At 62.1% G+C, this 13,748-nt stretch overlaps 3 protein-coding genes across 3 annotated transcripts; 2 read left to right on the top strand and 1 right to left on the bottom strand.

Moving 5' to 3' along the window:
• Positions 1–333: 333 nt before the first annotated feature.
• THITE_2146478 (uncharacterized protein) lies at positions 334–6,828 on the top strand (the record flags this gene model as incomplete). The annotated part of the gene is made up of 1 exon (XM_003655796.1): positions 334–6,828. One exon carries the CDS (start codon positions 334–336, stop codon positions 6,826–6,828), a length of 6,495 nt encoding a protein of 2,164 aa, XP_003655844.1.
• A 1,368-nt stretch (positions 6,829–8,196) lies between these two features.
• THITE_114136 (uncharacterized protein) lies at positions 8,197–10,236 on the top strand (the record flags this gene model as incomplete). Its single annotated transcript, XM_003655795.1, has 6 exons — positions 8,197–8,206; positions 8,575–8,828; positions 8,905–9,587; positions 9,619–9,848; positions 9,958–10,029; positions 10,064–10,236. 6 exons carry the CDS (start codon positions 8,197–8,199, stop codon positions 10,234–10,236), a joined length of 1,422 nt encoding a protein of 473 aa, XP_003655843.1.
• Positions 10,237–10,996: 760 nt separating this feature from the next.
• THITE_2053609 (uncharacterized protein) lies at positions 10,997–13,369 on the bottom strand (the record flags this gene model as incomplete). Its single annotated transcript, XM_003655794.1, has 3 exons — positions 10,997–11,368; positions 11,582–12,960; positions 13,105–13,369. The coding sequence occupies 3 exons, from the start codon at positions 13,367–13,369 to the stop codon at positions 10,997–10,999; spliced, it is 2,016 nt and encodes a 671-aa protein (XP_003655842.1).
• Between the last annotated feature and the right edge of the window lie 379 nt (positions 13,370–13,748).

Below are 13,748 nucleotides of genomic sequence, written 5' to 3'. Positions count from 1 at the left end.
AGCTACAGTGCAGGCAGCCCGTTGCCTAGCCAACCGCGCTTGGCTTTTCTGGAAGTGGATTGACTGCCGCATTTGGCGCTTAACTCAATACACGCTTGCTAACATGGGCCCCTGTTAACCATCAAGTCGAGGAAGCGACGCGCCTTCGGGTTTGCACGACGCACAACCCACAACCGAGTACGGGCCGCATTTCGAGATTCAACTTCTATCTCACCACCAGTGCTTTCTGGCCCTGAGAGCCACCCCCGCGGCATCTTGCTGTTATTTTGGATACTGTCCTCGATACGGCGATGGCATGATTAGGAATCAGCCCATTAAACAAACACCTGCTTCATGGATACGCCCCTCGCTCAGGCTGACGCTGTGCGCAGCGCCGTCGCGTCGGTCGCGACCTGTTCGCCCGCGACGTCTGCCATACTCAAGGCCCTGCTGCTACCCAAAGACGAGTCCCCGACCGCCGACGAGAGCATCCCCCGCGCTGCCCCGAAGACCGCAAATCCTTCCCGATCACGAGCAAACACAGTCGCGAGAGTCCCGTCAAAACGCGTCAAACCCGCTTCCGCTTCCGCTTCTAGTTCCGCTGTTGCCGACAATGGCTTGTCCGTTCGAGAGAAGGCGGCGCTCGCGACGCACGTCGTCAATGCCACCCTCAAGGTCCTCGGAGAGGCTGCGAAGCCGTCTCCGACAACACCGGCGACCCCTTCCAGACGACCCGCGCAGGAGGATGAGCTGGTGAAGACGGCAACAAGAAACGCGCTCCGGCGGTCAAGCTCAGCACCGATGTCCCCCATGCAGCCGCGCTCCCTCAACCGACAAGCCACCACGCCCGTCGCCGCAAAATCCGCCCGGTCGCCCTCCAAGACGACAAGCAACACCAACCTCCTCGCCATGGTCGAGTGCGCCCGCGTGGCCCTGACCGCCTTGCGCCAGCTGCCCGCCTCGGGCAAGGTCACCCTCCCGGAGCTCCAGCTCGAATCCGGCATGTCGGCGCTGGTTGGGAAGCTGATATCCTTGAACCTGCACGAGCAGGCCATTAAGGAGCTCCGAATTCTGAAAAAGAGGTTGGAGTGCCCGTCAGATTCCGAGTTGAAGAAGCCGGCCAGGACAACAAATGCGGAGCCCAGAAATGCCTCCCAGCTCTTCTCAGAGCTACTCGACTACAGCGGCGTGAAGGCGTCCGGGCAGAAGCTTCTGTTGGTCATCGCGACGCAAATCCAAACATTGCGGGTGCTGGCCATGACGAAGAAGCCCGCGGCGGTCGAGTCGGCACTGCCGCACCTGCGGCAGGAACAGGCCTCTTCACCGATCAGCCTGCTGCTCGCCGCGGCAGCCGAGGACGGCGCCGATGTTGGGAAGATCGCTCGCCAAATGGAGACCTTGGCCCAATGCCTGCTCTCGCTCACCCCGAGCGTGTCCAGCAAGGACGACAGTTTAGCCCAGGAGTCCCGGCTCAGCGTCTCCCCCGCATCTGCGCTCGAGCTGCAGGCGCTTGCGCTAGAAGTTCGACTGCATTGGTGGAGGCTGGCAAAGCATAAAGGAGACGCCGAGAAGGACATCATGGTTACTCTGTCGAGGTGTCTGGGGGCCTACGTTCGTCGAACTTCCGAGAGTCCCAAATCCAGCTACCGCTTTTGCTCGGATATCTGCGGACGGATCACCCAGCAGCTGCAGAGCCACGGCCTGCACCCGCTGAAAGGTTCGAAACTCCCTCTTGCCACAATATACCAGACTCTGGTCACGCTGGCACGCGACGCCCAACAAATACCGGACGCCGTGATGTGGGCAACGAAGCTCCGCGAAGCCGTAGATCCCAACGTCGAATCGGTTGCGAAAACGTGTTCGCTTGCGGCTCAGTTGCTGTCCCTCCATCTGAAGCAGCCTGAAAAGTACCTGTCGGATGACCGGCTCCTCAGAGAAGTTGTTACTGGCATCCAGGGTCCTCTAAGGGGGGATACTTCGGAACTGGACGAGCTCTTGACCAACATCTGCGCGGCCCGGAAATCAGCGATGCAGGTCCTGCTCAGCTCCGGCCGGGACGGGGACAACGTCTTCCAACCCTCGGCCACCGTCAAGGAGCTTCTGGAAACATTCATTCTCCAGTGTCCGCGGTTTTGCCTCCGATGGCTCGGTAAGCCGCCGGGGCCCAAGGCCAGCACCAAGGATTACCTCCGATACGAACAACGACGCCAGCTTATGTTGCAATACCTTCGGCATATTCTCGATTCAGCATTCGTGACCATCAAGACCTGCCTGGAGCAGTCACGGCTGGGCTGGGAGCTCATGGACTCCATCCTCAGTGATTGCAACACGCTCTTGGAGTACACGGGAGGCATGGCTTCGGCCGATGCTTCGGCGTCTTATCACGTAAAGATCTCGCATTTTTACTACTTGCAGTACAGCTGCCTCCGGCAACAATCAACTAATCCAAAGGACGTCGGGCCCCTCCGCGCCTTGCGCCGTTCCATCGAGTGCGTCAAGCATCGAACGAGCGCGGAGCGGGAGAAGGCGCAGCTCACTCTGAAGCTGGAACGCATGGCGGAAATTTGCCGGTCCCTCGGCAGGATCGACGAAGCACTCGGCGCTCTCCAAGCCATTCGAACAAGCCTTTTGGATGACGGGGTGCTTTCGTCTGTTGCGGCCGCCCTCGCGACCGAGTCGCCGCTCGTTGCCTGGGCCAGCAGCGAAAAAGCCGAGGGCCTCTCGCGTGCCCTGCTGGCAATCGCGAAAATGGAGCAGGTCTGGATTGACTGGACAGTGGATCTCCCAGAGACCGAAAGAGCTGCCGCGCTGGAACATCGGCTGCGGTTCATTCTGCTGGCGGATGGGGCAAAGGAGGCCGAGATCACGCTGGAGCACCCTGTTGTCGACGCACTCCTCCGCACCTACATCCCCACTCGGTACCCCATCCGGAGACTCAGGGTGCTTCTTCTCCTGCTCTGCTCGGCCCTGGGCAACCTCGACAGGGCGCCCGAGCTCCTATCGGTCGCTAAGGATGCCGCACAGCTCGAGGACAGCAGCGAATTCGGCGAGGACTCGGGTCTGGCCGGCTTTCTTCAGCACATGAAGGCTCTGTACGGTTCGCTGGCTGCCGCAGTCGATGCCTACCGGGACAGCCACGCTCTGGAGCGGTCGATTAGCTCCTGGCGCTCGATCATCACAGCATGTCAGGACAAGGCGGCGCTAGAAAAGGCAATCGATGACGTGCCAGGGCTGCTGGAGCACTTACGGGCGGTTGCCGACTTTCTCCGCATGAAGGGCCGGGACACCACATTAGCGACGGTCCTGGAGCTTACGGCCGACATCGCGCGGCTGGCGGAAGGGTCAAGGACGGAAGATGTCGTCCAACACAGCTCATGCCTTGCTTTGCAATACACGAAGCTCGGTCTGGCGCCGAAGGCCGAGCAGGTGTTCCAGAAGACGCAGGAGCTCATCGGGGATCAACTGCGTGGCGAAGCCCTCGTCACCTTCCACCTAGCCTTTGCCGAGCATTTCCTAGCCGCCGGCAGCTTCAGGCAAGCCGAAGAGCACCTTTCACTGGCCGAGCTCGCCTTTGATGCCGACACGCCACCCCCAAGGCGTGGCAGGACCGAAAAGCGGCGGCTCGTCGCCAACGCTTACTACCTGCAGTCGCTCATCGCCCTGGAGCGGGGCGACTCTCACCACGCTCTGGCCTACTCGAGAGACAGCGTCCGCACCCTCTTCCAAGATTGGGCCAAGCTGGAGTCTCGGCTTGCGCCGACTTCCACCGCCGAGCAGAGCCAGCTTGATTGTCAAACACCCGATGTCTCGGCGGTGGACCTCCAAGGAGAAGCCCATCATCAGCAAAGCCCCGGCCCCGAGTTCTGGCAGCTTTTTTACTGTCTCTACCGCAATGTGTTTCGGCTCTCCTCGCTGTACGCTCACCTAGGCATGTTCCAAGAGACCATGTACTACGCAGAGCAGGCCCTGAAGATGGCGAGGACGGTCGGTTCCGAGTTTTACAACGCCGAGTGCGCCGCCTGGATCGGGTCGGTCTCTTGGAAGGCAGCCAAGGCCGAGAAGTCGCTCGAGATGCTGCAGCAGGCTGCCGCTCTGCTCCCCAGAGACAACCGCTCGTATTCGTGCGCGACGCTCGCATGCCAGATCGGTTCCATGTATCTCTCTCAGAACAACTTGGAGGGGGCGGCGGCTATGCTGGAGACAGCCGAAGCCCTCGCCGAGGCGCTCGCGCGGGAGCCAGTGACCGCTGAGCAACCTGCCAGCACCGCAGTCATCGAAGACAGGATGGAAAAGCTCAGCATAGCCCAGAAACCAGCGAGAGGCGGACGCAAGACTGCGGCGAAACAGGCGCCAGCGAAGAAGCCCACCAAGGCTCCGGCGAGGGCCAAAGCATCGGCGGCTCCTGCCCCCGAGAAACCAGCGCCGCCTGTGGAAAACGCTCAGTTGGCCAAGCTCCGTGCGTCCATTCTCGTCCAGAAAGCTGTGTCTATGCTGCGCCAAAAAGAGTGGGCGGCAGCCCAGGCCGTCCTTGCGGAAGCCACAGCTACCTCGAAGGCGTCGGGTCTCCTGCCCACCAGGCACGTCGCCATGGCCTCGTGCCTCCTGGGGATGAGCATGGAGCAGATGGCTCACGACCCGGTATTTTCCGTCATTCAGGACTCGACCATTTCGTTTCCTGCCCTGTCGGGCTCCGGCCAGGCTTCGCCAGCCCGGCCATCCCCGCCGAAGGCTCCGTCGCCGAAGAAATCACGAAGCGCCGCTCCAGCGGGCCCGCGAGAGACGGCGAAGGAGGCGCACCCGCGGATGTACGTCGACCACCTGCGCGAAGCGCACGACTATCTCCTGGAGGCGCACTCGGTGGCAGCGCTCAGCAGCGACTCAAGCCTGATCCACAGGATCTCGGGCATGCTTCAGAATGTCGGTCTGTTTCTCACAGCAACTTCCGCCAAGGCCAAGGCGACCATCCACTCGGCCCAGACGTCGTACGCGGTCGAGCTCGCTCGGAATCTGACCTGGCGGCGGGAACGCAAGGCGGTCGCGCAGGAGAAGCTGGTGGCCAAAACCGACGGGCTGCAGTGGCCGCCCGCGCTCCACTCTGCCGCCAGCAGACGGTCGAGTCTCGGATTCACCCTCGAACTGCACAAGATCCAGCGGGACTACGTCGACATCATCCCCAAGTCGTGGAGCGTGATCTCGATCTCGCTCAGCGACGGCAACCATGACCTCTGCATCACCAAGCTCCAGGCGGGCGAGAGCCCCTTCGTCATCCGGCTGCCGCTGGAGCGCGCGAGCTCCCGCGACGCGGACAGCGACGTGTTTGACTTCCAGCAGGGCCGCGCCGAGCTGCTCGAGATCATCAAGCTGGTCAACAAGACGTGCCACGACTCGAGGGACATGACCGTCAAGGGTGCCAAGAGCGCGTGGTGGGCTGAGCGCGAGGCGCTGGACGACCGGCTGAAGGAGCTCCTCATGAACATGGAGCACGTCTGGCTGGGCGGCTTCAAGGGCATCTTCTCCCAGCACGTCCGCCGCCCGGACCTGCTGGAGCGGTTCCAGCGGGACTTCCTGGCCATCCTGGACAAGCACCTGCCCTCGCGGAGGCAAGTGCGCGGGAAGAAGGCCAAGGCGGCGCAGGCCTGCCCCAAGGGCGCGCTCGACTTGAACGTCCTCGAGCTGTTCATCGGCCTGGGCGACACGACCCGCCCCGATATCGACCTCGACGACGAGCTGACCGACCTGCTCTACTTCGTCGTGGACATTCTCCAGTTCCACGGGGAGCGGAACGCGTACGACGAGATCGACTTCGACTCCATGGTCGTCCACACGCTGGACGCCCTGCACGCCTACCACGCGGCCGCGAACGCCGCCGCCGCCGACGCGCCCAGCAGCGCCCACACCATCCTCATCCTCGACAAGGCCCTGCACATCTTCCCCTGGGAGTCCCTCCCCTGCATGCAAGGGCTCGCCGTCTCGCGCGTGCCCTCGCTCGCCTGCCTCCGCCGCCTCCTCCTCGACCGCCACCAGCCCTCCTCCCCGCCCAACGACTCATCATCACCCGACCGCCCCATCCGCGAAGGCCACCACGTCTCCCCCAGCCGCGGCACCTACATCCTCAACCCGTCCGGCGACCTGACCTCGACGCAGTCGACCTTCGCCCAGCCGCTCGCCACCCACCTGCCCTCCCCGGCCTGGAAACAGATCACGGGCCGCCCGCCGACGGAGGAGGAGTTCGCGGCCGCGCTCGCCGGCAACACCTCTGAAAACGCCGACGCCGCCGCCGATGGCTATGGTGCTGGTGCCGGCGTGGTGCTGTACTTCGGCCACGGCTCCGGCGCGCAGTACATTCGCGGGCGCACGGTGCGCCGCCTCGACCCCCGCTGCCGCGCCGCCGTGCTGCTCATGGGCTGCGCCAGCGCCGCCCTCGCCCACGCCGGCGCCTTCGAGCCCGCCGGCCCCGTCTGGAATTACCTGCTCGCCGGCTGCCCCGCCGTCGTCGGCACCCTGTGGGACGTCACGGATCGCGATGTCGATCGGTTTGCGGCGGGGGTGTTGGAGGAGTGGGGGCTTTTGCCGCGGGGGGCGGTCAGTGGGGCGATGGTGGCGCGGGAGGGGGTCGGGGCCGGTGGTGGGGGGGGTGGGGGGGGGAAGGGGAGCAAAGGGAAGGTTATGGAGAAGGAGAAGGAAAAGGAGAAGGGAAGGGGGGAGGTGGGGAAGGGAAAGTGCGGGTATTGTTATGGCGATGCCTCGCTTGTTGAGGCGGTCGCGAGGGCGAGGGATAGGTGCCGGTTCCGGTTTGTCACGGCGGCGGCTGCCGTGGTGTACGGTATTCCGGTGTATGTGGAGCGATGAGGGTTCTGTTGTTTTTTCCTTTTTCTTTTTTTCTTTTCTTTTCGTCCCGCTTCGTTTGCTGCTTTTGTTTGTACAGGGTATGCTGCGCTGTACGGTTTGCTTTTTGCTTTTTGCTTTTTTTTTTCTTTCTGGGTACGGTCTGTCGGCATGAGAAAGGGGCGTCTGTCTGTCCTCTGAATGAATGATTGTCGAGTTGAGGGTACGATCCGTCGGCATGAGAAGCGGGCGGCATGAGAAGCGGCGTCTATCTGTCCTCTGAATGAATGATTGTAGAGTTGAGGCTGGCGTATGTTATTAGACGAGTTCTCTCGTTGGCTGTCTGTTAATATGAGTAGAGATAGGCGATACTAGATCTCCTGCTATGGGCGACGGAGTGTACTCGCTAAGAAGCACGGCATGGCATGGCACGGCACAGCATGGTTCTGGTTTTGGTACCTGCAGGATTCGTTCTCGGAACTGTTTGTTGATAGTAATTGATGGATGTTCCAGGGTTCTCTCTCAATGAGCACGACTAGTTACGAACGAGCATGCTGCTTTCTATTTCCTCGGCTCTTCGCCTGGCGCTTCGGTTCGCCTATAGTTTACCGGGAAGTCGTCTTGCTTGCCTGCCAACATATGTGTCTTGACCTGTCCCACTTCTGTTACCTAGGACGCCTCTATGAGGACGACACAGTCAGTAGCGAAACTGGTTTCTTATTTCATTCTTTGGTTCATCGTCTGCGCGGCAGCGGCGCCTAGTCTGGTTCTCTCGGCCCTTACTTAACACCGTGCCTGGCTCAGTGTTGTATGTACGTTGCGTCCGGAGCTGATTGATCTTGCCTGCCCTCAGCCATGCGCAATCAAGGAAGGGACTTAAATGCTAGAAAAGACAGATCCCACTATCCCAGCCTACGTACGGCCTGACATAAGATGAAAATAGATAGATAAGGTAAGCTGAATCTAGCACTGAGAACTCGAGTCTGAAGCGCGCTCGACGATGTGGGAAGTATGGTGCTGGGATTTTGACACCTATCTTGCTCTCAGAACTGCGATCTCAGTGATATAGCGCTTGCTGATCTAGTACTCGTCTGACCGGCGTGGTTTATGTCTTCAAACTTGCCACCGCTCCAGGCATTTCAGTCCCCGTACACCTGTTTCCTGGCATCCATTGGTATACCGCAAAACAACATTCCCTTTCCAGCTCGCTGACGGATTTCATGCGCATCAGGAATAGTTAACCACCTACGTCAACGAAAAGGGGAACTCGCATCGCGGGCGTGTTAGTTGACTGACCACCGCAGACGACAAGCCAGAGAAGCCTTTCGGGAGGCCGCAACCGTTCCGAAGGGAAACTGGCCGGGATCCTATTTGACTTGTTCGTATGATGCAATGCAGGTAAGTACGACAAGCGGACGCTTAAAGTTCAGCTGAGACGAGCTAATCCCCAACGAGACCAGCTTGGTGGTGGCTTGTTTGGAGGCGTGACCTTTTCAGCTCGCCTCCCCCCACTTCTTCAGACCCGGCGTGACTCTTGCCAACACAGTCATGGGCTTTGCCACTCCGCTTAACTTCTCTGGACGTCAAATAAAACATATCAGGCCATCGTCAGCGGCCTTTATACCGGGCTTGATTTCGGTTTCTCCTGAGCACATGCCGGCCAGGCTCAGCAATACCTTGCAGCCCCCGTCCCCATCACCACCCAACGAGGTTGAGGATGCGCTGGGCAACTTTTTTTGATCTATATCTGGCTCTGGCTACTTTCCCGAGGAATATGTGTCGTAGCCGAAGACGACGCGACCGCTGCCGGGGGTCCGTCGACGCTGCCGCCGCCTGCGCTGGCAACCCTGCCGCCAGCGACGCAGGACGGGAACGCATCTTGTGCTTTCGACAGCCTACCCGAGCTGGTCGAACGCGTCGTCGAGGACTGGGCCGGTTACAACATCTCGCTGCTGGTGGACACCTGCCCCGGCGTGTGTGAGCTGGTCTACGGCTCGGGAAACCCCGACATATCCGGCATAGGGGTGCGTCGGCCACGGATTGGAAGGCCTCTTTCATTCTTAGGAAGGGACAGGGGGGCTGATGACTTTTTTGTGGCAGGCTATGTACTCGTATGCCATCCAGGGCGTCAGCTCCCTCCTCTTCGGGCCCATTCTCGGCATGCTGGCGCTGTACGTCGGCTCGGACCCGGACTCGGACTCGTTTCTCGCGCTCCCGCCCAAGCTGTGGGTGACGGAGACTTTCGCGCCCACCGCCAGAAGCGTGCACCAGACGAACATAATCGTCGCCTTCTCCGTGCTCTTTGCGGCGCTCATCCGGGTCCGCCAGGCCTGCCCCGTGGCGGAGCGGGACTTTCTCCAGCGCCTGGTCGGCTACGAGGTCCTGGTGTCCCTCATTTGCACCCTGTCCTACCTGCCAATACACGAGTCGTCGAAGCAGAGAAAGACGGTCCTGTGCTGCTACGTTCTCGGCACCATCATCATGGTCTTCATCGCCCTCGATTGGACGGATCTCGGCGACGAGCCGTACGCCTCGGCGTTCCAGGCCATAACCAAGTACTGCGTTCAGCAGCAAGACTGGCCGGTCCCGGAGATCAGCTTCGTTCCTCCTCCCACTAGCTCCGAGACGGCCACTTCCGAGGGGATCTGGGTGGAAATGAGCACGATGGAGTTTCTGTTAGCAATGTCGCCAATCTGGTTGTTCGTCGTCCCCCTCCCTCTGGCTTGCTGTTTCCCGCGCTTTGCGGCTATCTTTCTCATTCCTCACATGCTGCTTCTCGCCGGGTGTGTCGTTTTTTTTTTTACTCTATGTCAGCGTGTTGACGGTCGCTGCCGTCGCTGTCGCCGCCGTGTGCATACCTCTCTTCGTCCTCGGCAGCGCTGTTTTCGCTCTGCTCACTCGTCCGTACAAGGCAGCATGTCGCACACTACGTGTCGGTCCCCTAAGACTGGGTGCAGTTCTCATAGCTGCAGGCTTCACGGCCCTCGGCGCCTCACTGGCCTGGATCATTTTTGGGGCCATGCGGATCCAGCGTCAGGAACTGGGTGCAGCAAGCGGCAATGCCTATCAAGACAATGAGTGCAAGCCCCCCCCCCCCCCCCCCCCCCTCACACTCGCGATCTGGCTGCCTTGTATTATTGACCGACGATGCAGGGGGGTTTGGGCAGGTTGCTGCTGTCCTCGCGTGGATTCCCACGGCTCAAGACGCGCTTCTCGCTGTCTCCGGTACGTTCCCGAGTTTGCCAGACCTACAAAACAGCCAGCTTTGACGGAACTGAGAGAGAATCACAAGGGGCTATCAGTATGCGATACAACCGTGCGAGGCTCCCAAGAAACCCGAGCCGTCCAGGCTCGCACTCACCAAGCCGGCTATCCCTCCTGGAGCGCCGCGACTCGGCCAGCGAGATAAGGGTTCAACCACTCATCCAGTGAAGGCTCAGAGGCGTCCCCCCCTTAACAGTATGCCCGCCGGAGCGAACCACGGCCCAGGACCGGCCTACAGCCAGCCAGCCCAGCAGGCGAATCCCCAGCGGGGGTTCCCCCCATCCACTCTGGCGAGTGCAAGCTCGATAAACGCAAATACGGAGACGTTACAGAACTGTCCCACGTGGCCGCGGAACGACAAAGGCACGTACTTGCCGGCCTGACGTTGAAGGACCGAAACCGCCGACCCAACTCCGCACGCAGGCCGTGGCTTGGGCAAATCACTGCCGAGGTTGCCGCGACGCAGGCACGCTTCAAGGGCGAAGCTGAGTTGATTGTTCACGAGAGACGCTTATTCCCTCTGGTTTTGCCCATGAGCTGTATCTTACGCAGTGAGATGAGCCCGGCGATGAGGTCAAGGATCTGTGAGATGTTGGACGAAGTTAGAATCTGTAGCCTAGCTACGGCTAGGGGAAAGAAGAGAAATTCAATAAATCAAAAAAAGAATCGACAGGCACATCAAACAAGACAAGCTGCAGTGATGCAAATCGCGGTAACTTCCAGTTTCGGCGATATACGTAGGTACTGTGCAGCTTGAGTTGCGAGTCTCTTCAGAGCTTTGGCCCCGGGATTTCGTGTAAACAATAGGGTTGGGCTATGGAACCCATCATATCTATGGCAGAATCATTCATCCCGAGAAATCTGGAGTGGCAGTATCTACCTAGATCTACCCGTTCAAGCCATGATCACCGCCCGTCATCATTCATCCTCACCATTGAAGCCCACCAGTAGGCTGCATAATAGACTGACCCGACCACGACGTCACGCCCGCCGAAGCGCCATCGACCGCCGCTCCACCCTCCACCGCCGCGCCGCCAGCGCCAGTCTCCGTACCCGCGCCGCCGCCGGGCGGAGCCGCCGCACTCCGACCCGCCTCGGCGCAGAACTCCCTCATCCTCCGCGCCAGCCGCGCAAACACCGCCCCGACCCCATCATCACCATCGTCACTGCCACCGCCACCGCCCTCACCCTCGCCGGAACCCTCCCGCTGGAGGCGCGCAACAAGCTCCAACTTCCCCGCCACCGCGCCCAGCAGGCCCGGCAGGTCCACGACCGCCCCGCGAGCGACCGCCGCCGCCGCCTCGGCCGCTACTGCCGCTGCCGCTGCCGCCGCTGCCGCCGGGTGCTCCCAGCCCCAGCCCGGGGCGCCGTACTCGAGCGCAGCACCACCACCACCTCCTCCTCCTCCTTCCCCCCCTCCTCCTCCTCCACCTTCACCTTCACCTTCACCACCACCCCCCGAAACCCCACCACCAGCGGCCCCACCAACAGCCTCCACCCCGGCATCCGCAACGGCAGCATACGCAGCCGCCATGCCGCCCAGCGCGGCCGCACACCGCGCGAGCTGCGCCCACTGGAGGAAGGCGATGCCGGCGAACGCGGCGGGGGGCGGGGCGAGGAGCGCCGCGGCGCAGGCCTTGACGGCGCGCAGCGTGTGGCCCAGCGTGCGCAGGCGCTCCTGTCGGGGGGTGGGGCCTGGCACGGTAACCGTGGCCGTGGTGGCGGCGGCGGGACTGGGAGTGGGACTGGGATTGGGCGCAGCGGCGCCCATGGCGGATGGGGGGATGATGGGGATGGGGATGGTGGTGGGGAGGGCGGCGGCGGTGGGGTTGGGGTTGGTGTTGGTGCTGCTGGTCATGCGGGTGAAGTGGCTGATCATGGCGGGCACGAGGGAGGCGATGGCGTGGGTTGTTTCGCTGAGGGTCAGGGCGGTGGCGTGGGTGTGCGCGGCGATGAGGTCGCGGTTGGGGAGGGTGGCGGGGAGGGAGGTTTGGAGGTCCCGGAGTTGGGTCTGCAGGGCGGCGAGGGCCAGCAGCGCGGGGAGGGTGGTCATCTCCGTGGGTGCGGCGGCGCCGTGCTCGAGCTGCTGCTGCTGGTGCACCTGGACGGCCTTCTGCGCGAGCAGCTGCAGGCGGACCTGCGCGGCGAGGGCCGCGTCGGTCGGGCACTCGTGGTTGGTGCTGACGGCGGCGAGGCCGCTGTCCATCTCGGGAGTCCAGCGCAGCGCGTCCACCTGGCCGTGGTAGTGCGCCGAGACGACGGAGCTGAGCACAAAACACCCCAGGACCGCGCGCTGCCGCTCGAGGAACTCGTGCCTCGTCAGCGCCCCTGCGTGGTCAGCCCGGCAGCCGGAGCCCGGGGTGAACAGCGCCGTGATCCGCGCATCGGGGACGCCTGACCCGTCTAGGAGTCGTATCTCGCAGGCCAACGAGTTGGCTTGCGACATGAGCCGAGGTAGGCTGCTGTGGTGGTTGATCTCGTGGTGCCAGCCCCAGGAGACGTACGTCAGGAGAGCGAGTAGCAGGTCCATCCTGTCGCTGCTGGACTGCTCTTCGCAATCCAACATGGCCTCGCCGATCGCCCTCTTCAGCGCCCTGCCTCGCGCCGCTTTGTCCCTCGCCGAAGGAGACGCGACGCACATAACGGCGCGGAAGAGGAACGGCCGGTCGCGCTCCAGCTGGTGAGCCGTCAGCTCGGCGGGGAGGTGCACAAAGGCAAAGTGAGGCAGCATGCGCGACCGGAACGTCTCGAGCATGGCCTCGTGTTCGGCGTCCGGAACTACAGGCTGCGGCGGATCTGGCAGCCGGGGCGTGGCCGTGGGCGCTGGCGAACTGCTGCAACGGACGGAGCCCGACGCAGCATGACCGTCGTCGTGGTGATCATCGTTGGCGTCTTCCGGGTGGTAGCTGCTGCGCCCTCCTGGCCCGGCTCCCTTCGCAGCGTCCGGCGGCTGCACTGATGGGTGCGACGCTGATGCTGTTCCTCCAGGTTCAAGCTGCGACTCCTGTGTCGTCCGAACAGCGTCGCCACTGCCACCGCCGCCGACGCCGCCCGCCTGCAATTGCGAGATCAAGAGGGCAACCTTGCTCTCGAGGTCGGCGATGCGGGCCGCTGAGCTCGGCTTCTTGTCGATGGCGCTCCGTCGCAGCGCATCGGACGGCCGGCACGGCTTGTTGAGCCGGTGGCAGCGCTGGCAGCCCTCGCCGCCGTCGGCACGCGCGACGCATTTGCACTTGGCCTTGAAGCAGCTCGAGCAAGCGAGCCCGTACGGGCCCATATGGCTCGGGCCTCGCCTTCCCATGCTGGGCTGTTTCTCTCGCGAGGGATCGGCCGGGGCTGGCTTCCAGGCTCTTGTTGTTGATCAGGAACGGAATTATCGGAGTCCGTGCCGGAGATGATCTACACCACTAACAGGTCAGCAACTCGGGCGAATGAGGGTCCGTTACGGCCCACAGCAAGACTAACCTACCTTAGTGTGCAAGCAGCAGATCTTGTCTTCTTCGAGAAAGAGTCAGGTACCCACGAGTTCGCCCCTTCTGCGAGTCTCGCCATCTTGGAATGTCTCAAAACCAAAATGCCGAACGTATCGGAGGGACGGACACCGAGAGAGTCCGAGGGTCGTGATGGTGTGGAGCATGGCAATGAAAGCCACTGATGCCTGCGAACCGTGGGATTATTTC

This window comes from Thermothielavioides terrestris, chromosome 4, assembly GCF_000226115.1.
Source record: "Thermothielavioides terrestris NRRL 8126 chromosome 4, complete sequence".
Taxonomy (NCBI): Eukaryota; Fungi; Ascomycota; class Sordariomycetes; order Sordariales; family Chaetomiaceae; genus Thermothielavioides; species Thermothielavioides terrestris.
Note: the sequence above shows the minus strand (reverse complement) of the source record. Positions and strands in the feature narration are given on the sequence as shown.